Source organism: Clupea harengus, chromosome 1, assembly GCF_900700415.2.
Source record: "Clupea harengus chromosome 1, Ch_v2.0.2, whole genome shotgun sequence".
Lineage (NCBI taxonomy): Eukaryota > Metazoa > Chordata > Actinopteri > Clupeiformes > Clupeidae > Clupea > Clupea harengus.
Genome location: NC_045152.1, coordinates 2,745,655 through 2,768,995, shown reverse-complemented (window position 1 = coordinate 2,768,995; position 23,341 = coordinate 2,745,655). Strand labels below are relative to the sequence as shown.

The 23,341-nt window shown below is 44.9% G+C and overlaps 2 protein-coding genes across 4 annotated transcripts in view; one reads left to right on the top strand and one right to left on the bottom strand.

The window, feature by feature from the left end:
* zgc:158376 (zf-CXXC and PHD_FXL19 domain-containing protein) overlaps positions 1-15,703 on the bottom strand; it is a 28,751-nt gene extending 13,048 nt beyond the window's left edge. The window contains exons 1-7 of one of the 3 annotated variants that reach the window (XM_012842041.3): positions 15,029-15,703; positions 11,059-11,247; positions 5,186-5,329; positions 4,832-4,918; positions 3,641-3,823; positions 3,139-3,171; positions 376-1,670 (exon numbers count right to left, since the gene is read on the bottom strand). In XM_012842041.3, the coding sequence (XP_012697495.2) occupies positions 376-1,670; positions 3,139-3,171; positions 3,641-3,823; positions 4,832-4,918; positions 5,186-5,329; positions 11,059-11,232 (1,916 nt within the window). In that variant the 5' untranslated portion in view covers positions 11,233-11,247; positions 15,029-15,703. The remainder of the gene's footprint in view (positions 1-375; positions 1,671-3,138; positions 3,172-3,640; positions 3,824-4,831; positions 4,919-5,185; positions 5,330-11,058; positions 11,248-15,028) is intronic. The other 2 variants (XM_031564354.2, XM_031564370.2) reach the window with 2 other exon arrangements.
* Positions 15,704-16,504: 801 nt separating this feature from the next.
* ube2m (ubiquitin conjugating enzyme E2 M) lies at positions 16,505-21,670 on the top strand. Its single transcript, XM_012842045.3, has 6 exons — positions 16,505-16,857; positions 18,466-18,560; positions 18,813-18,851; positions 19,187-19,290; positions 19,898-19,961; positions 21,193-21,670. Exons 1-6 carry the CDS (start codon positions 16,743-16,745, stop codon positions 21,331-21,333), a joined length of 558 nt encoding a protein of 185 aa, XP_012697499.1. The 5' UTR covers positions 16,505-16,742; the 3' UTR covers positions 21,334-21,670.
* The last annotated feature ends 1,671 nt before the right edge of the window (positions 21,671-23,341 follow it).

Below are 23,341 nucleotides of genomic sequence, written 5' to 3'. Positions count from 1 at the left end.
GAGGTGACTGGTCACTTTGGGATGAGGGCACATATCAGGGGGAAACCTGATCAATTGAGGAGGTGGTGGTGGATTCCAAGGAGCTCCACCACCCTTGGGCCATGTGCATTGGCTCGCCTTCTAAATCACAGGGATTGGGCCACCTGGGAGCCCAGACAAGTACCTTGAGACAATGTTATTGTTAATGGCTTTATATCAAATTGAAATGGAATTGTCTCATTATTTACAGTGGCATTTCAACACATTTCCCAGTGACTACCTCTCTCTCTACATATACAACACACTTGGCCCCCACAAGAATACCCGCCACCTGACCCTGACCTTTAACCCCCTGCCCTCTCCACCCCCACATCCCCCCACGGCGGCGGTGCCCACCATCTACTCCAGGTGCGGCAGACGCGCATGCAGAGGCAGAGCTCGCGCTGGCTGAGGTCCTGGAAGACGCGCAGCCAAACGTCGCGGGGCAGCACGTGCGAGGCGCCCCCGTCCAGGGGCAGGCAGTGGGGCTCGGGGCAGGCGGGCGGCGGCCGCACCAGGTGCCGCTCCATCTGCACGGGCCGCGGCGGCGAGGGCACGGCGGGGGGGCTCCGCTTCACCAGCTGCGAGCGCTGCTGACCCCCCGCCAGCCGAGACGCCTGCGACCGCGGAGTCGCCGCCAGACCGCCCGCAGGGTTGCCCAGCAACAGCGCCCCGCTCCCGTTGGCCGTGGTGGTGGTGGCCGAGATGGCGCCCCCTGCTCCAGTTCGCCCGGCACCACTGGCGCCGCCCTGCTGGTTCTGCCGGTTGGCGCTACGGATCTTGTTGCTGCCGCTGCGGCCGCTCTTGTTGCCGGCGTGTCTGTGGTTGGCCAGCCCTCCCGCGCCGCCACTGCTGTTGTTGGCGTTCTCCTTCTCCTGCGTCTCGCGGCCTCCCCCCGCGCGCGTGCGCCCGTTCCGAGCCTCCTGCCCGTTGCTGCGCTTGCCGGCGGAGGTCGAGGACGAGGAGAAACCGTCCTGATTGGGCGAGGGCCCCCCGTGGCCAGAGGAGGGCTGTGATTGGCTGGAGGAAAGAGGGGAGGGCGGGGGCAGTGGCGTGCCCTTCCGACCTCTCTCCGTGCCGTCCTGCTCGTCCTGAGGCTCTTCCTTCACCGCCTTCCGTCCGCGCTGAGACAAGCCGGAGTCTCCTCCCCCTCGCCGACGCGCGGCCGCTGATTTGTCGGCGCTGACGCTCGTCTCCTCGGGACGCTCCTCCTTCTCGTCTTCGGGCCCGTCCCCCTCCGAGTCATCGCTGGCGCTGAAGCCCAGCTCGGCCAGCCGCCGGTTGCGCTCGCGCTCCCGTTCCCTCTCCCGTTCCCGCGCGCTGGAGCTGCCGCCGCTGTTGCCGTAGGCGACGGGCGGCGAGGACGGGTCGGAGGCGCCCCCGCCGGACGGCGAGTCGGAGTCGGACTCGGAGTCGGACTCGGAGCTGGACGAGGAGGAGGAGGACGAGTCCCGCGCCCGCTCGAGCAGCTGGCACATGCGCTTGAAGCGCTCCAGCTTCTCCCGCTGGTGGGAGCGCTGGTCCTGGCTCGCCGCCGACGCCCCGCCGCCCGCTGCCGGCCCCGAGTTGGACCCGCCCCCCGAACCCTGACCCCCGCCGGAGGAGGAGTTGGGTCCGTTGGTCTCGGACGCGTCGGAGTTGGGCTTCTGCTTCTGGCCACAGAGGAGAGAGAAAGAGAGAGAACAAGAGAGAACGAGAGAACAAGAGAGAACATCAAGAACACAAGAGGGAATGTAACTAACTGTAAAAATCTCAACTAGAAACTAAACTAAACACAAACTCATCTCAGTCAGATGTTGGTGTTGGTCTCATTTCTCTATGTTCACTTCAAATTAGTGAATAAATAATAATAATAATAATAATAATAATAAAAATGGCACTCATTTACATTTAATCTTCATCCTAGAAGTATGTGCCCTTAAGATTCTTTCGTGTGTAAATGTGTTTTTTCAAATCGAATACATTTGAGATACAATACCGGCTTCCTCATTCATTTTTCAGTCGTCTGGTGGTTAGTGTCTGACATCAAGCCATCTATTGCCATCTAGCCATATATCTATTAATAGACCATATTTTATGAAACCTGCAGCCTTGGAAACCTAATATTCAGGAAGAGCTACAAACTCAACTCAAGTACAGTTCTCTCTCCCTCATGTGCCTTCAGAAAGAAATGGCACCTGGAAGAAACTGCAGCCCAAAATTCAGGCTGAGAAACGGTCTGAGCAGTCAGCTTCTCCTTATCTGTCGACTCCACACAGCCAGTTTGCCAAGAGCCTCTCCCCACCGCGCACCCCCCACCCGCCCCCCCCAACCCCTCCAGCTCTCCCCAACCCTTTGAAGTACTTCTGTCTCCATGACAGAGCAAAGGCACTCAAGGTGACCAGCTTAGTTATGCTGTTTGCCTTTAATCAAACAGACCGGCGAAGAGGGACAGGAAATGAGTGGGATCGGGAAACTGGTAGTAGGATCGGGAAACTGGTAGTGGGATCGGGAAACTGGTAGTGGGATCGGGATACTGGTAGTGGGATCGGGAGACTGGTAGTGGGATTGGGATACTGGTAGTGGGATCGGGAAACTGGTAGTGGGATTGGGATACTGGTAGTGGGATCGGGAAACGACCTCGATCCCGGGTCCCTGTGGGCACTTGGACCCGGACATGGTTTGGATGCTACCGCTTATGCCACAGCTCCCCCCTGTACTGCCCGTTTAAACTGACCATGGGGCAAGGGGAAATGACCCGCGGGTCGGATTCAAACCCGGGTACCCGTGGGCACTTGAACCCATACATGGTTGCGCCACAGCGCCCCCGCTGTTTGCTCTGGGGAGAGTCACCACACCTCAATCCCACCGTCAACCTCCACAGCCTGAGGGGCTAAAACATCCGACACTCTCTTCCTCTTCCACTGTCCACCAATCACAATTAGCGCTGCACCAGTGCTTCCCTGCTAGTACTGATGGGTCACAGACTCCCAGTAAAGCTACACTACGCTGCCTACACTCCCAGTAAAGCTACACTACGCTGCCTAGGCTCCCAGTAAAGCTACACTACGCTGCCTAGGGAAGGCTGAGGTTGCACGGTGCTCACGTGCTATGTGTAGAGACCAATGAAGTCATACATACCTTTTTTAGGTGTTTTTCTCGAGCACCTTTCATCTATAAAAAAAAGAGCGGGAGAGAGAGGGAGAGTGTTAAAAATGAGAACAAGGTTTGAGGTTCTCACTCAAATCAGGACTCCTCAAATAACATCACAAGGGAACTGAGTGGAATGCCATGTAACGCCAACGCTGCCCTACCTACTGAGCACCAGGCTACAGCTGAACTCTCTGTGTGTGTGTGTGTGTGTCCTCACCGGACCTGTGTGTGTGTTTGTCTCTCTGTGTGTATAATTCCCTTGCTTTTCCCAAGTTTCTCTGCTCTTTGCTGCTCTCGTCCTTTCTGTGCACACGTGGTTGTGTGTGTGTGTGTGTGTGTCCCTTTCTTGCACTAATTCTCCCTCATGCTCTCCTCCTTTCAGTGTGCTTGTGCTTGTGTTCTTGTGTGCTTGTGTGTGTAATGATATCAGTCAGTCTCCTGCCGCCGTCGTCTCCCCCCCCCCCCCATCCTGTTCCCCCCTCTCCCTCACTTTTTTCTTGGGCCCGCTCTCCTGGGGGAGTTCCTTCTCCTTCTTGCGCTTGTGTCCATCCTGCCGGGGGCCGTCCTCCAGGGAGGGGGGTTTCTTCTTGCTGGGGGGCGGGTCGTCAGTCAGCTTCCAGCGCCCCACCTCTCCGTTGTCCGACCGCCTCTTGCCCAAACCATCACCCTGGTCCTGCAGGGGTCAAAGATCAGAGGGCAGAAGTGAATCATGACAAGGCTGAATTTACATGGCCACACAACATCGAATGCAACATTCACACAATAAGCACCCCACTTCCGTCTGATCGGTATTAGTATAAACTAATATAGAGAAAGAGAAAGAGTCCAACATACGTGTCGCTCAACAAAAGTTACTTCTGATTTTGTCTCATTTGTGTGTGTGTGTGTGTGTGTGTGTGTGTGTGTGTCTGTGTTAAGACAATGTAGCCTACCAGCCAAAGGGCGCAGCCATTCTGTCACTTAACATTACTGAAGAACAGGGAACAAGCACAATTACATTCTTAACTCTACGGCACTGTTGCCATGGCTATGGCTATGGCTATGGCGTCACGCTAGGGCTAATGTTTTTAGCCTTTTGCCCGCTAGCTGAGAAGCCACAGACAGAGCTGCCATAGAGGGCGTCTGCTCTGTTCTCCCAGCGGCATGTGTTTATCTGCACTAGCACTCTTTGAGGTCTGTGGAGAGGAGGTTCTCTGCTAGACCGTTTCTGGCTGACACCTCATAAAACCAGCTGATGTAGAAGCTCTGAAAATAAGCCCCAAAGAGCCACGGCCAGGTAAATACTACTACTATTACAGCAGTAGCAGCAGCCGCCTTGTTTCCTGTGGAGTTGAGACTGCTGTCCTCATCGAATTGAAAGCCCAGAGGACCAGTGTTTTATTACACACACACACACACACACATATCTGATGAAGTGAAATTCAAACCATATGGTTTCAGCCTTTAATACATGATTGAATTGCATAGCCAAGAATATACTTGATTAAGTCAACAGTTACATAAGGAATGAGAGACTTCTGTTCCACCACCCAATTAGACAGGCAGACTTTTAAAACCGTATAGGAAGAGGCAGTCTGTACCTGTTTAAAGCGTTAAAAGATTTGGAATGACTGGATTGATTCAAATTTTTTACACAGAAACAACGGCAAGCACAAGGTGCCAAGCAGAGCGCAAGTCTTACCTTACTGGTCTTGCCCTCCTTGTGGCACTTGGGGCATTCCCAACAGTTTGGAATCTCGTCGTTTATGATGCCCTCTGCCTTTCCCATCTACACACACACACACACAAACCAGGGTCACATTAAGCACCACACACAACAGAAATGTACACAGACTCAGATACATACCTGTCTATTCTTAAAAAAAACACACACACGACTCATCCTCAAAAACACACACACACACACACACACACACAATCTGTTCTGTGAATTTGCTCTCTAATAACACAAGATCACTTAACTAACAAAAAACACTCTTGTTCTTGCATTCTCATAGACTTCAAACTTTATGCACACATGCACACACACACACACCTTGAGGCAGCTGGGATGGATGATCTCGTTGCAGATGGTGCACTCCATCAGGGACAGGCTGAACTTCTCCTCCTCCGAGTCCACCGTGTCCTCCTTCCCCGCCTCACCGCAGGCGAAACACACCGCTGTGTGGGGCAGCACGGGCTGCAGACACACACACAGAAAAAGAAATACATCTTAATACATATATTTTATAAATATAAGTCATTAACAGCAGCAAAAAGGCCAAACTCCACATGATCATAGTCTTATACACTGGTGATGGTATCAATGAAATGTCTATTTCACACCTCCAGTCAAAACACTGGGGTCATATCTCGCTGCTTTCCACGTCTATGACGTACTGACTCTGACAACCGCCTGGAGGGTGGATGAAAACCACATGAATATTTCAACAACAATAAAGCAAAAATGGAGAATCTGTGACTGACTGTCTGTCTGCTCCTATGACCATAAGCTTCGAGCTCCCTTCTGAAAATAAGCTAGTATGTATAAAACAGGCAGTGATCAGATGCTAATTACATTCCCATTTAACAGCTAACAGTGAATATCTAACCATATCTAACCACCACATATTTAACATTCAACATTATGTTTGGTCAAGATAAAGAACAATATTAAGATTTCGGAGTACCCCATTTTTACCTCACCGCCAGATCTAAAATGTGAAACATTTAGCCATTCGGGCCAAATGTAAAAATAAAATAATGACTACAAGCATGTTTGTGCATCTGTGAGTTATTATTATATTCCGAGACACAATTATGTCTGTGAATCTCGTGAACACTGTAGAAACATCAAAGGCCAGAATATGAAAACCAGCTAAAGCTGAATCTCCCGAAATAACCCAGAGAGAAAGAGAAACAGAGACAGAGAGTGAGAGAGAAGGAGAAGTGAAAGACAGAGAGAAGGTGAGCGTACAGGAGGAGAGTAAGAGAGTGAGAGTGAGAGAGAGGAGAGGAAAGAGACAGAGAGAGAGAGAGAGAGAGAGAGAGAGAGAGAGAGAGAGAGAGAGAGAGAAGGGTCACAGAGAGAGAGAGAGAGAGAGAGAGAGACAGAGAGAAAAAGAGGAGAGAGAGGAGAGTAACAGAGAGAGAGAGACAGAAAGACACTATTATACAGCGTGCGCGAACAAGGCTGATGGACTAGCGTCTCCTGTCAGTGCTGGGCTCACGCTGGTCGTCAAGGAGAAGCTACAAGCGGAGACGCCTCCCAGACGCGTCACCTCCTCGCTCCCCTTCCCTCCCCTCCCATCCCATCACTGCACCATTTTCCAGCGAGCCTCCAGTCACAGCACAGCGTTATTAGTGATGACAGCCCAACCTAAGCAATAAGGCCCAGAACAAACGGCTGTGCTACAGTCTCCACTAAACAAACCTGGGGCATTTTTCTGTCTCGTCTCTCTCTCTCTCTCTCTCTCTTCCTGTGGCTCTAGCTACGCCTCTGCATCTGGGCTGCAGAGAGGAACATGTCCCCGTTGTGTCACATATCTTGGTGTGTGCAATCATCTATTAATCACCAGCACAACACAGCTTCCTTCAACAGCAACTCAAAGACACCATCTCTTAGTACACCAGCTTCGAGAGCAATTACCATGCGCAAGAAACATAATTAATTACATAATTTCTTGTTGTTGCTGTCATTAGAATTATAACAATAATTTAAATAAAAAAAAATGTGTATGACAGTAGTAGTAGTATTGGTGCTACTATAATTATTACTATTATTTATAATATTACTTATACCATTACTATAATTAGTGCTATTACTTAATGCAACCTGCTGTGTCACGATGACATTTGCAGTTCTTCTGCCGCCTGCCGCCTGTCGCCCCCCCTCCCCCTCTCCCTCTCCCTTTCTCTCCCCTTCTCTCTCTCTCTCCCCCTTTCTCTCTCTCTCGAATCAATGGAGTGGAAAACGCTAAATTACCCCAGAGGTGGAATCCCAGCTCATCTGTTCAATGACATTTCTCTGAAGGAAAGCTTTGCAATGCTCTCTCCAACCCACCCCCCACCCCAATTGCTCACAGAGTTGACTAATTTCATCTACTTAGAGGCCCGAGATGTTGTCTGACAACCTCCGCAGTCCACTGTTTCTTAACGGACGTGTGCCTGTGTGTGTCTGTCAGATTCAAGCAACACCCTTCAACCCTCTGGAAGGGTAATGAAGCTGCCTGCCAGTGTTGCGTCTCTATTTGGAAACGAGGAAACTGACTGTAGGCAGACATCACCCGTTTCAGTGCACGTGGGTAGAATCACTGAAGGTCAATCAAGTTAAAATTATTAAATAATGATGATGGTAATGAGACTGCTCTGCATCCATGTTTAAAAAAAACAGACCCCAGCTAACCAAGATCACAACGACCCAGTTTCTAATACAGACAGACTACCATAGAGCTAACCAAGATCACAACGACCCAGTTTCTAATACAGACAGACTACCATAGTGGGTGAAATGAAAGCAGGGCAAAACAGACAATAACACTACATAAAGGAACTGCTAACCCTGTTTTCGGCTCTCCCATAATATGAAGCAGCTTATTTCACTCACAGTCTCAGCCCGTCTCCCTCAACTACCCACCCACCACCCCCACTAGAAACATGGCCGCAGCATAGCTCTGCAGAGCTCACGCCTGCACTAACCTGTGTGGTGAAAAGTGCATATGCGTGTATGTGTGTGAGAGGGAGTATTGTTTATTATAATCACTTATTATATATCCAACCCAAATGCTTTGGCAATACTGTAGAACGTTATGGTCATAGAACGTTATGGTCATCTTATGGACAATAAAGCTTCTTTTTAATTTGAATTTGAATTGAGAGAGAGAGAGAGAGAAACAGACACACACACACAAACATACAGAGACCGAGAGGCATGTTCTCCCATCCTCTTCCAAGTGTTGTGTACGCTACAGGGAAAGCTAAACTGGCTGGTTGTCTCCGACAGCAGGGGACTCGAAGACGAACACGACCCAGATCCAGCACAGAGCCGTGGCGGATCAGGACCATGTCTGTGTCCCTCTGACTGATGCTGTTGTTGTTGCTGTGGCTGTGGCTGAGAAGCAGGTCACAGCATGCCAGCGTGCTGTTTGGAAACACCCTTTTCCCACATCACTCATAATGGCATGGCAAAGGTTCGTGCAACAGGTAAAACAAGCTGACTAACCAACCTTGCGCTTTTGGACGGGGTGACGGGGTTCGTTTAACACACGGAGGTGGGGTAAGCAGGTTAGCAGAGTTTCTCAGCCATTTAAGTCCCTTCCCAATGTGCCACTTCAGTCCTTTTTACAGACTGCGTGCGCTCTTCCATGTCGGTAAAGATTCCGGGGCCTTTTACTTTCAGTATAACAATTCAGAGATAACCTCAGGCTACACTAATCCTGTGCCAATTGGCATATATATATATATATATATATATATATATTCCATTATATCCCATGGAAAAGGCATTTTACATGTTTTTTCGTCATGCATGGCACAGGCCCATACTTTCTGAGAACGTGATTTCCATAATGTATTAGTATGTCAAGAAAGCTACAAAATCCCATCTCATTTGTTTAGTGAGGATCGCCATCCGCGTGTGCGCTACATCCTTGCCTTGATAATAGCTAGCAAGTTCTGTCCTTAATATTGCTGTGGAAATGTCGTATCCAATCGCTGTTTACAATGGAAATCAACCAATACAGTGTTTCTTGGTTGTAAAGGCAGTGTGTAAATTGAGTAGCCATTTCTATCGAGATGTCTTATCCCGCTGAAGAGTTTTAGTGGCAAAAATGGACAATGGAAAAAGCTTCATTCATTCTTAACTAAAGTGCTTGAAGTTGCAAGACAACACTTCTGAGGGCATTAGACACACGCTAGACTTCTAGAAATGTTCCAGATTGTTCCAGGTAGCACTTCCTCAGAGGGGCTATTCCCACTCACAACATGCATTAATTAGCCATTAGCCTTTGATAAATGCATTGTCCTGACAGTCATGTTGCCAACTGACACCGTGTGAGTGAAACATATTTGTGTGTGTACTGAAGGGAGAATTATGTCTCCATAACTTCCTCATCCTTAAGCCTCTAATATTACCCTATAATAGGAGACTTCAACAACACTGCACAAAATAATATAATATTGGCCTGATAAGTGAGAAATGGATTAGTGAAGTGATTTGATTGCTGAGAAATTTGAGATGGATTGGGTATGGTGGCCCCACTGGCTCAAAATTGGGAAAGGAGAACAGCTTCAATATCGGAGGTTCAACGCCTGGATATCAGTTTAAAAAAAAAAAAAAAAACAGCAGATATAAATCTGGAGTTTAAACTTAACTGGGAACTGTAAGTCCCTGTTTCACAGAGACCTGACCTTTCCTATCATCGCTGTAATGGTTAACCAACTAGTAAATCTGCTTCGAGAGAAATGCCTTAAGGGGTTTTCTTTCAGAACACCAAAGACGGATGACTATTTCACCCTAATCTTTGTGGGGATGTTATGCATGCCTGAGCACTGAATTCGGTTGGTAGTTGATTTGCTATTTATCCCACACTGCTGAAACAATCATGTCAGAGCCAATAATGTATCCATCTAACTCCGCTGCTATAGGGAGACCGTGGACACTCTTCGCCTTGTAAAAGGTTTCTAAAGGTCTGGTGAGGAGAACACTAAATGAGTAACCTTGGACTGAAAGAAATGAATAAGATATTGTTCACGTGTGTGGTCTGTGCACCATCAAGCACTGTAGCAGGAGAATACCCCATGTATATGCGTATAAATGTGGACACATACATGTGTACATAGGTACTATACATAATTATATATATATTATATATATATATTATAGGTACTATATAGGTATAGGTTACATATATTACAATGGGAGAATACTAGTGTACATTCATGTGTGCAGATTGTTTCACTTTGCTTGGAGATGCACGATATCGGATTTCGATATGCCAATATTTTCCAACTCATTTTGGCAATTGCCGATATTTACACATCTTTGTCTATTTAATTGAAGAGAACACCAAGCCTCAACTGTAGTACAATTAACCTTTTACTCTTATTGTGATGGCCTACTTATTGTAGATACAGAAATATTTCCTTTGATTGTCGCCTTAATGTATCCTTTAACAAACGTAGACATCCCCTAATGAAAAAATAAGGAAACCATTTTTTTAAGTAACATTATCTAATTTAAATGTATTTCTCAATTGACTTTGTTTGTATGATGCTTCCCTAAGACCTTTTCAGCCAGGCACATCGACAGAAATATTCATATAATAATTAACTCAATTTGTTTTCTATCGGGTAACACTGCTGCTATGTCGATATTATCTTGCATCCCTACCTCGCACAAAAACTTGTACTCACAGAAGTGTGTGTTTGTGCATACATTTGGTTTCCTCCTGACGGTTATGTGCGTACGCAGTGCGTTTGTTTGTGTGCATATGCATGCATATGTGTGGGTGTGTGTACCCAACTAGTGGTTCTGGGCAGTTGCATATTTATAGGAAGATGAAGGCATTGAAATGTGTGATAGTTTATCTATTAATCTATGCGAGTGTGCGCATGCTTGTGTAAGAGAGCATAAGAATCCATGCGATTTTGTTTGGATTGCTTCATTACCCAATGTGTGTGTGAGAGAGAGACAGAGAGAGTGTGGGTTAAAGTGGGTTTGAGTGGACCCATGCGTGTAGCGTATATGTCTCTGTGTGTGTGTGGGTGCGAGAGAATGACAGAGTGAGTGTGTGTGTGTGTGTGTGTGTATGAGAGAGAGAGAGATAGAGAGAGAGAGATAGAGAGAGAGAGAATGACAAGTGACAAGAATGACAATGAGAAGTGTGTGTGAGTGAGTGAGTGAGTGAGTGAGTGTGCGTGCGTCCATACCGCCGTGCACTGGCGCAGCAGGCAGGACTGCTTCATCCTGCCGGGGCCGCCAAACTTCTTCATGTCTTTGCAGAAGTGGCACTCGCCGCACTCTGTGCGCTTACAGGCCTGGCAACGCCGGCATCGAGTTCGCCGGCGCCGAGCCCCTCCGCCCAGAGCCTTACTGCCCGACATCCCCTCTGCAGTCAACTGCTCCAGAGGCACACGTGGAGAGGGGGAAGGAGAGAGAGAGAGAGAGAGAGAGGGAGGAGGAGGAGGGGGTTGGATGGACGAGAGAAAGGATGAGGGAGATGGGAGGGGGAGAGAGGGAAAGAAAAGAGACAGAGGAAGAGAGGGAGGAGTGAGAGAATAAGGGAGATGGGTAGGTGAGAGAGAGAGAGAGGGGAAAGGAAGGAGGAGAAAGAGAGAGAGGATGACAGAGTGAAAAATGGGAGAAAGGGAAGAGAGATCAGGAAGGACAGTGGTGAGAGAAAATGAGGTAGAAACAGACAGGGAACAATGGGAGAGAGGGATGGGAAGAGAGGATGAGAGATGAAGAGGAATGGAGGGTGGTGAGCAGTTGTGAGAAGTGAAGGAAGGAAGCAGTAATGGTGAGAGAGAGAGAGAAACAGATTTTGAAGGGGAGGGGGGAGAACAAGAGAGCAAAATGTTAGGACATTTACACATACAACTTTAAAATGAAATTTCAACCAATTCAAAACGTCAACTAAACAGATGAAAAGCTCCACATATCTGTTTTGAAATGTGAAACAACGAGTCCGCCTAGTCTCCTACATAGGGCGAGAAATGCAAGAATGCAAGTAGGAAGAGGCATTTCAAAGTACACACACACACACACACACACACACACACACACACACACACCTTGGAGACTCATGACAGTACAGTGAATACCAGGTCACACAGACACCATGGAGACTCATGACAGTACAGTGAATACCAGGTCACACAGACACCATAGAGACTAATGACAGTACAGTGAATACCAGGTCACACAGACACTTCACACCAGTGCAGACACGCCCCTTCCTTGACCTTGAGGTCCCTGGACAGTTAAACTGTGTTTGTCTCAGAGAAAGAAGTCCTGAGATTCTAAAGTTTTCCATTAAAAACACACACACAAACACAACGAATGCCTAAAGCCTTGTGACAAGCCCTGAGCTGGTTGCATATTTGTAAACAAATCCCTCACAAACCAGCAAACAGCACACTCTTGATGGCCCAGTATCTCTCCCTTTCAACATGACGCATCCCACTGCCTCTGACGTCACTTCCTGTCAGGAACCTGTCATCCATTGGCCTGCAGACATGCTGGTCGTACTGTGCGATGACTGGGATCCGGCTGGCGTGGTGTGGGTGTGTGTGTGTATGTGTGTGTGTGAGTGAGAGAAAGACGGTAGCAGGCCGGGTACCTCCCCTCTGAGGCCATGGCCTGCGTCCTCTGAAAGTGCTTACTGTGTCGTCTCTTACTCGTCAGATCACTAACACCACTTCCGTGAGCGGTTGGCTTGAGGAACTCAAATGTGCCTTGATCACACTGTAGGGGTGGGGGCAGGTTGTGCAATGTCACTGTGGGACAAACAGAAAGTGTACGTGCTATGCGGAGACGATGAGAACTGACTCCACACACACACACACACACCCACACACACTCTCTCTCACACACACACACACACACACACACACACAGAGAGTGCTGCTGGATCCTTGGAGAAAGGGGCTTTCCATTTCTTCACTGTTTCACTACACCTCACTCTTTATGTAACTATTTTATCACAGATGCATACTTATCCGAGGAGTGGCCCGACACTGACAGTTGAGAAGGCCAAAGCATGCAGCGCAGTGGGCCTTTCTCCTTTTTTTTTTTTTTGTCTGTCCAAAACCTCCTTCAGTGAAGATCAACTCCCCTTTGCCGGAAGAAGCAATACATTGTGCTCAGATATGTTACAGCAAAAGCTGATAAAATCCCAAAAGTGATGCAGGAAAAAAAGAGCGCATAATGTCAGAGGATCAGACACACTTATGGAGTTTGACAAATCTATAGTAAATCCTTCCTCACAATCCATTAATTTTGCTCCCACCTTTCCTGATACACATATACATACACACATGCTTTTAGATGATGCCTCCCTGCTTCTGTGTGTTTCATCCCAGATCATCTTAGGCACCTCTCCCTTGTGAGTCAACCAGCGTTCTCTGAGTAACACATCAGAGTTGTGTCACTGCAGTCGCGAGTACAACCAGCGCCCACAGGGGCCAAGGCATCTCAGAGCAGCCACACCTCACCAGAGACTGTGTGTGTGTGGGCCTCCCCATTGATGCACAGAAACACCATCAGCGTGGTCTTCAGTAAATACCATATCCATTCATCGTATAGCTGGCCAGATGAGTCCCGAGTGGATTCTCTGACCATAAACGACCAGCAACCTTGTTCTAGTCGGGCGTTGTTGAGTCATGCTCCCTCTCCTAACTCAATGTCGTAACTCCTGACATGCCTCACCAGTGCGACTAAGAGACTTTGAAGCAAAAAGGGGAAAAACGGAAACATCATAATCGGTTCAAGAGGGAGACACAAGTGTCTAGCATCTACCAGAGGAGTCAATAGGAAAAATGCTTTGACCATTTACAGAGGGCAGGAGTGACGCAGATCACTTAAAGTTCTCGCAGTCCGGGCCAGGTGCCCTGACAAGCTCAAGACCCAAAGTAGTCTTGGCGTCCAATAGAAGTGGACCAGAGCCATAAAGGCCATAACAATCAATTCTACAAGCACATAGTAAGGAAGATGCTCAGCTTCAGCTACTTTAACTCCCCCCCTGGGATGACAAAATACAACCCAACCAGGATTTGTGATCGCAACACAGCTGTAGAGCTTGGATCTACCTCAAACGCATGGGCTTACTCACAAACCGCTGGAAACAGATGAAGACAGACCCAGGCCCACAGCATCACAGGATAAGAATATCAGTAGCAAGACAGAGGGGAGGTTAGCTAAGGATGATCAGTGACCGATTCTGTGGAATCTGATTTTGGGTACAAAGCTAACACTACAAAACATGCAAGGAAAAGCGGGGAAAAGAATAAGCCAAGTTAACAGTAAGCTGACAGATAAAAATCACGACAGGCCTACCCAAAATCTGTACAGGAACGTACAGCCAGCTCCCTCTGAGAAGACCTTATTAACCTACGATTACTGGGTGTGTTCCTCTCACGCTACAAAATCAGCTGTGCTCTTTGGACTGATTTTGAACATTTGTATTAAAATTCAAACTCCCATATACAAGACAAGACAGAGTGATTGTAACTCCAGGTATTGAAGACCCAGGACGACCAGACAACATGGCTAGTTAGCCTACTAACATTAATTAACGTTACTCAAATAATGTTACACTCCTGGGGGGAGGACACGGGCTTTGAGGTGCCTAGAAGCTACAAGCTTACCACTCACACAGGGGTGGTTATTTGCCAGAGAAAAAAATACCTTACCAACAACCCTGAAACACTTCATATAATTAGTTGCATAACATATTTGGCAATATTCTGGCCTGTGGCGCAAAACTGCACTGGCTAGCTAGCTAACTAGCTAACTGATCAACACAATGATGCGTAGCTAGCAAATTGAATGGTTGTTGTAGCAGGAGGGCTACTACAACAACCTGGACAGCTAACATTAGCTAACAATTGTTGTCACTGAGAACATGTAAAGTGAACCCAGTCACAGTTGTGCAATCTAGTAAAAACACAATCACCCAACCGTCCTATCTCTATGTTCCCAATGCTTTCTTTGCAACGTGCTTTCCCTCTTTCACAATATACTGTTGCTCAGCATCTTCTTAAAACAATATAGTTAGCTGACCAGCTAACTACTTAGCTAGCGATAGCTAAACAGCAGATGACTGGCTACTGCCAGCTAGCTTGCTAAATGAAACACAGCAGAAAATGATTCCAGTAGCCAAGTATTGATATTACTAACCTCTTAGTGACGAGTCGCATACTCCTTGGTCGCGCATTAGAAATAATATTTGCTAACACTTAGCTTTGATAGAGCTAGCTATATTCACGGATCGCTTCCTTGTTTCTTTCTCCTGCAGCCCTTTCTTGCCGTTTCTGGGTTTGCGTGTGGCACGTTCACATGCGTTCCATGTTGATACAAGAATAGCTAGCTAGCTACTCCTTCCAGCTAGGTTACTAGGTTGGGCAGATATATCGATTGTCAAAATGGCTAGATAACAATATCTTTCTATTTCAAAGATAGTGCGATTTTTGTTTCATTAAATGATTTCTATGATCTGTTTCACCTTATTCAATTTCACGCTTCTAACAACGTGTCCCAGGTCTTAAAAGCATTCACAATTGCACATGATCTTAAAAAACGCATCGCAAAATACCCTCCTGATATAGCATTAGTGTCTACTGCGGGTTCGTTGTAATTCTCACTGAAACGGTCTAAATGAAACAGAAAACTGAACAGACGGATGAACGTGGCTATTGTTCTCCTATTCTATTGTGTGGTTCTTGTTTAGTTATTTAGCATTATGTTAAACCTTATTACTTCATAATAGAAACACGTTTAATCGCCCATACGCTCTTGCTACCACATAAGACGCCATCGTTCTCCATTTTGCCTTGAAAAAAATGAAATAAATAAATAAATATGGTAAATAAAATATGGGGAGAGAAAATATGGTTGCCCCTCCCCTTTGAATCGTCAATGGTATATTTTGGCATTCTGGGTTATGTAGTCATTGCTAAAAAGAAGTTTCAAAAACAGATGATCTCATTTTCTGTAGTGGTGAATTTCATCTTTACAACATTTCATTACGGTTAGGAATACGTATCTAGGACAAATATTTAAAAAAATCTATCCAATGGTCAGTGGTCTAAAACTTAAACTACAACCTCATGTCCAACATTTAAAGAAATGTTCTTATTCGAATGTTAGTCTTTTTATTTGGTGTTTATTAATGTGGCCGTTGTAGGCTATTGCTCAGAATGTAGGTGATAGCATTTAATTACAGTGCCTTAGATCATTGGGCAGTTTTAATGTCCACATTTTAATAATATGCATGGTTAACTGTGTACCTAGACGTGTCGGGCTATTGATTAATAACAACATGTAAATAATCTAAATAAAAATAAATTCGTGTATCTGCTGTAAGACTTGTGGCCGACAATACATGAATGAGTGCTGTAAGTGTTTTGCGCCTTAATTTATATATCTCTCATTCCAATATGGTGCATAATGCAGTTGCATGCTCAGTTAGACGCACCATCAGAAAAGGCAGAAAGTTACATTCATATCTTAAGCTAGTATTTTTTTTTATGTCGTTCACTGTAGCCTATCTGCTGTATTGACGACTGTATATTCATGACATAACTAGCACTGATTTGAGGATGACTAAACCAATTGAAGCAAGTATCCAGGTAGCTGAAGAAGTCTGATTTGAAAACAGTGCAGAACTCCCTCCTCTTTCCCTCTCACTGTCTCGGCCTCGCACTGTCTCAAGCAGTGCTAACTACCTTGCTAGGCTACATTTGGCTAGTCTTCCGATACCATAGTTGAGACGCACCGGCTCCCAACATTACGGTGCTACATTGAGTGAATTCGCTCCCTCTATATTTTAGTCGAAAGAAACATCCAACCATAAGGATTGAAACGTTAACCTTAAGTTACCAAATCACTGAAGATGATTAAGCTCTTTTCTTTAAAACAGCAGAAGAAAGACGAGGAATCTGCTGGAGGAAATAGAACAGGAGCCGGGGGTAAAAAAGCAAGCGCGGCCCAGCTTCGAATACAGAAAGGTAGGCTAGTCAGCTAGCTAACATTAGCTAGCTATCCACCTAGCTTGCCACCTAACAAACATGATTAATTGCTTTATCAAAATAACATCCTATCTGTGCCGCTGTACATAAACGTTTTTGAGGAATATAAAATCCGTATATGTTTGGTGATGAACACAACTGTTATCTTGGACAGCTAGCGAGCTATCCCCTAGCCACCTCCATGAAAACAAAACAGACCTTGTAAGGGATAGCTAACCACAATTTCTCGCAGAGTTGGCCTTACTCTGCCTAAAAATGGTGACACCCTTGTCATCAATTGCCGTGATTGACAATTATAATTCTTTATTACCAGACGGGGTCTTAGACCCCCATCTTAGATGTGTAACGAGCTATTTTATTCCACTAAAATAGTTACATTAGTTAGTTAGCTAGCTTGCCTAGCTTTGTAGTAACGATACTATGATCAAACTGCGTTTAGAGAAAAACTAACCACCAAGTCAGCCAAGCACAAGCTAGCTTGATGGCAAGCAGGGTGTTAACCTGGTAGGTTACAGCCTACTATTGCTTCAGAGCTTGTTATTAAAATGACCCGTTTCATTGAAATGACTACTAGTTGAACTTTTGACACTATGTAACGTCGTTTAAGTTACTGTGTTCTCTGCCATGTCAACGACATGAAAATGACCGGGCTGGCTATTGTAGCTAGCTGGTTAGCTCAGTAGCTTCATATCATGTTTTCAACGAGTACTTGCAGGCCAGGTTTATACTTGATATGGGTAACTATGTAATAGCAGGATGACGGCACAAGTTGCCATTAAAGGTACGATTTTAGAACTTGTTTTAGTTTATGCACATTTATGTTTTGACAGGTTGCCTATTGAGGCACGACATAACAGATTATAGGCCTGGTTATTGTGGTGTGGTTTATTGGTCAGAAAAATCAAGTAGTTTTGTTTTTTTACATTGAAACGATGAACTGTCAAAGACCTTCATTTTTGTCTGTGAGAGGAAAACAAACGTACAACACTTTTACTTCTGACAACTTGAATGAACTTGCTCAATATGAATGAGCAGAGTGGGAAATAATGATAACTCAATTTCACCTTGTTGTCATTGCCCAGCGGGCTCCTATATCTTTCAGATGGTAACTAAACTATCATCTTAATGGTCTAAGACACACTGAGCAGCAAGGAGTTCAGTTGCCAGAGATTTTTTACCTGGGTGCAGTGAAGTGAGCAGTTTGCTACAGTGGACACTGAAAACAATATGCTTGCTTTGCCAATCACTGTTCAGTGATATGAAAGTTGCCTGTTGATAACAAATTGTTTCTGTGACACATTCATGATACAAACATGTTTGATGAGAGACGTGTGAAGTTAGTTTTACACTGTTCCTAACTTCTGTCTACATGATGGCCCTTTTCATGATTCGTTTTCATCCAGTTCGTAGCTGTGGTATGAATGGAGTCAGTTCATCACTGCTTTTGTCTTTTAGTTTGATTTTCCCTCTTAAACACAGATAGAGCACAGGCCTGTGACCGACTTGTTAAGCATTTAAACAGTGTAAAGCAGTGTCATCTAACCTAGCTGTGGTTCTTTTGTGTTTGTGCTTCCTCCTTCCATGCAGACATCAATGAGCTCAACCTCCCAAAGACATGTGAGATCGTCTTCCCTGACCAGGATGATCTGCTGACCTTCAAACTCATCATCTCACCAGATGAGGTATTAATGCAGATGAAGCAACCACTTTGTCTTTACTTGCAGCTTGTTTAATTATAAAGAATGACTGAGCAATAGTTTTCTCTCAAATTGATTGAAGCCTTCAAGAATTGGTAGTTGGACTGTACAGTTGTGACTGTAGACAGTGTGTCAATTTATTTTATGAAGTGGGAAGGCCCATTAAATGGCCCATTAATCAACTATATTTTATGTGAGATGTTTTAAGTGCCTTGTGCCTTTTCTCTCTTTTTTTAGGGTTTTTACAAAGGGGGGAAGTTTGTTTTCAGCTTTAAGGTAAGTGAATAATCTTCCTATATACTCAAAATTACATGGAATGTTTTTCTTCTCCAGAAAACGTGTAACAGAGAACATTTAGGTATGCTTAGTTTAACAGCTCTTTTTAATCACTTCAGTTCATACTTAATTTGTCATCTTTGGGATTTTAATTTTGCTCAGCAACCTTTCTTGTTTAATGTGATAAATCTGTAAACAGTTTGGTTTTACTTTTGTTTTTATTTTAAATGTTAATCATTCTGCTCATATGTACAATATGTTCTCAGATACAGCACTTGAGGTAAACATTCAAATAATATGTTGTGTTCTCCCTTTTTATGATTCTACATACTCAGGTAGGGCAGGGCTACCCTCATGATCCCCCAAAGGTCAAATGTGAGACGATGGTGTATCATCCCAACATTGACCTGGAAGGAAATGTCTGTCTAAATATTTTGAGGTATGTGCAAGATCAAACTTCTCATATGTGGTCCATGCATACATACGCTGCTGGTAGTTAAAAGAACTAGAACATGACAAACTCCAGCACTGAATTGCTTTGAATTAAATCATCTGCATAGTGTAAGTACCAAAGGATAAGATGGTGTCATCTGAGCCGTTGGCTTGGGCAGCTTTTTCATAGGGGTGTGACTTGGCTGCAGGTTGTCACTGCACCAGAACAGCAAGACTGGTTCAGAAAGAACCTACTGGTCCTGCTGTCCAATCAGAGCACAGCGCTGGTAACTGTAAGGTTATCAAAAGGAAAAAGAAAAACACCTCTGTCTCACTGGAAGTTACCCATCCCTGGTTTAGAGGGCTGTTATCAGTGCCAGAAAACTACTTGCGTTATGGTTTTTGGCCACACTGTTAAAGAGAAGGTGTTAGACATGCAAGAGTCGGAGTGAATATCTTTTGATTGAAATAAATAAATAAAAAAAATCTCCCGACCTACCTTTCCATTTATATGCTGTATAGCCTTGTATAATATAATATTATATATCTTTCTTGAGAACACTGCATGGTACAAACTGGTAAAGCATTTTGGTAACATCTGTGTCTTCTTGCAGAGAGGACTGGAAGCCGGTGTTGACAATAAACTCCATTATATATGGACTACAGTATCTGTTTCTAGTGAGTGAACATTTTTTTATACTAATTTGTACATTAGTACATACCAGTCTGACTCACGCAGCACAGACTCAATACCATTTGTGCAGTAGTAAGTATTAACCTGGATGTCATCGTATATTCTAAATTCGAATATATAATCAAATTAGGGGAAAAAAACACAGACATTTGATTGTGAAAATACATATTCAGTTATGGGGGGGGGGGGGGGGCAGCATTGGGCCACTGCACTGAATCCACTGCATGACGGACAGGAGTCACACAATGTCCGTTTCATTGATTAAAAATGAAATGTAGGTCAAACTGAAATTAGCAAAATTATTCAGCAACAACCGTGTGGTAATTATGGCAGAGAGTTCACCACCCAACTTGGATTGCAGAGAAAGTGATTTCCTCTCTGAGCAATCTAAAAAGCCACGTTTGGAAATACTTCGTATTTTGGTTGGTAGACGGCAAAATTGTGAAATATTAAGATAAAGTTGTATGTAAGCTACAGTTAGCCTACTATTCAGGCACTAAGCAACCTGAGGGCACATCTCATCATTGGTATTAACTTCAAACTCATTTTGATGAGAGACAAACACGTTTGTCATTCCCACTAGCCACCCAGACAATTCACTATGCAGTTCTGTGGTATAGGAAAGACCACCCCTGCGAAAATCTAAGAAAGGCATTTACAGCACGACATTGCCAACTATATGGTTATGGTAATGGTATTTAGCAGACACTTTTGTCCAAAGCGACTTACAAAACATTACAAAAACATAACACTCTAAATAATAAATATATATATATAATCAACAAAAGACACCAATTAGCATGCTAGCAAGCTTTTATCAATGCCAACTCATAACTGTTTTTTGTATTTGTCAGGTTTGTGCATCCCTTTTAGGTTTTCGACTATAACTCCTTACTGCTGCTTTGAATGTGCAATAGGAAGTGTTGTCTTCAGTGAGTGTCATTTCAAATGGTGGGACAGGGAGAAGATGTCCCCAAAATGTGCTGAAGCTGAAAATGAGAAAATATTATTGTGCCAGTAATACACATTTTCTCAAGATGTTAATTCATTTTAAAAGGCTGTTAACAGAAGACAGTGTCCTGTCCATAAGACATTTATATTTTGGCACCCTGGGTTCACCTGAAGTGGCTGTCGCTGTATGTTGTTTTGTAAGGCAAATTCTGACATGTCTGTATCTCTGAAGTGTGTTTGACTCCCCACCTTTTATTCACACAGGAGCCTAACCCGGAAGACCCCCTTAACAAAGAGGCTGCGGAGGTCCTGCAGACAAACCGACGGCTCTTCGAGCAGAACGTCCAGCGGTCGCTGAGGGGGGGCTACGTGGGCGCCACCTACTTCGAGCGGTGTCTGAAATAGTCCCGCCCCCGCCCTGTTTTCCCCAACGCCGGCCGGCCGCTTTCATCCCGAGATGCATTTACCGTTTACACGAGCTGAGACACTGACTGACACGCAGACTGGAGAGATTTTGGGGGTGGGGTGGGGGGAGGGGGGTGTTGGGGGCGGGAGAATGGTGATTGTGGTGTGGTGGTTATGGTAGATGCTGTCAGTGGGTGAGGAGTGTGTGAGGTTTTTTGGAGGATAAGGGTATGATGTTTGTTTTTTTGAGAAGCAAGTCTGAACAGTCAGTGATTGTCGTCGCTTGGAGAATCCAGAATCGGTATATGCCACTACGATGGTGCCCACAGTCTTTTTTTTTTTTAAGCAAACATTTGACACGACACTGATCTTCAAAAGATTTAGCAACAGATAGTCAGACTCTTGTCCCCCCCTTCCCAAACACACAGACTAAATTGCTCATATGGTTCACCATGAAGCCTCGTGGAGCACCTCTGGACACCAGGATCAAGGGAGTTTCAATGAGACTGAATCCTACTGATATTGTACACAGACATACAAACACACACACACACACACACACATGCCAACACACACTGGATCCTCTCTCTTGAGATGCTTCTTACCAAGCAGTAGAAGACGTACACCACGACCACCACAACTTGAGTGAAGAAGAGGCTATATGTAGACACGCGCACCAACATGCCGATGATAAAAACAACACACCAGTTAATTTGAGCAGCCCAACACTCAGACGTACTGACTGACTCAGAGCTAGTGGAAAGGATCAGAGGGGGCTGTGGTGGGATTGGGAGACCTTTTTTTGTTTTCTTTTTCTTTTTTTTGGGGGGGGGGTTAGGGTGGGGTTGTGGGGTGGGAGGGGAAACCCATTGGATTTCCATTGATATGAGTGGGCTTAAGGGTGGGACGGGTGGGGGGCTTAAAATGTTACAATTCTATTGTGTATATTGAAATCCCAGCTGTTCACAATGACTGCAATATGAATTATGTTAAATAAAATATGGACTTGAATGCTTATAATTATAGTAAGATCAGTACAAGCCACTACATATATATTAAAGTTTAACTGCAACCCCAACTCTGAGCCTAACTCCACCCACTGCATCATTTTGAAAAAAAAAATGCCAAAAAAGTGGGCCAAAGGGCTGTGAGAGGAGGCGTTAACATTATTCTTATTCTTAACACCAGACTGGGTGGCTACAGGGCTTTAACATTCTGTTTTGTATATAAATTTCATGACGCAGAGAAGTCCCCAGCTGTAGACTCTACGTCAGCATCGGCCTTGGATGATTTTAAACAGTAGATGGCGTGTTGAGCCATTTTCATCCCATAAAATGCAGATTTTTTTTATATAAAAATGGTAATTTTGTCAATATTAACACCATTGATGTGTGTCATCATAGGACTGTGATTTAGTTTACAGCTGAAAAAAACATGTGTACACTACCTGTTTAAACTAATTAGATGAATAAAATGTTTTTTTTTTTTTTTTTAAATGACCTGGCAGCTTGGGAAAAAGGAATGAGGTTTAATGTTGTCCTCACAAGTAGTGACGACAATTTTGTGAAAATGCTCCTGAAATGAGGAGGACCAACGCAGAATGTAGCCCATAGTTTTGCCAGAGATTGAATACATTTACATTTTTACATTTAGTCATTTAGCAGACGCTTTTATCCAAAGCGACTTACAATGGCAATCATTTGAGGAAAGGGCAAAGTTATTCCCTCACTGACCAAATCAGCAAAATTGTGAATGATCAGATGTCATTGCAGGGTCTTTGGTTGGGTGGGATCGATTGAAGTAACTTTTTAATCACTTCGGATTTATAGAGATCAAACAAGGCTCAGGGTTATGTGAGGAGCAGGCATAAAAGATCGCCTTGTGTTGGAAGCCACCTTGTGTCACATGTATATGATAGTGTGACTGGTATCAACTGACTGAAGAATTGATCAAAAGCCACCAACGTGTTTAAAATAATTATACCTTACAGTATACACAGTATTTGTTA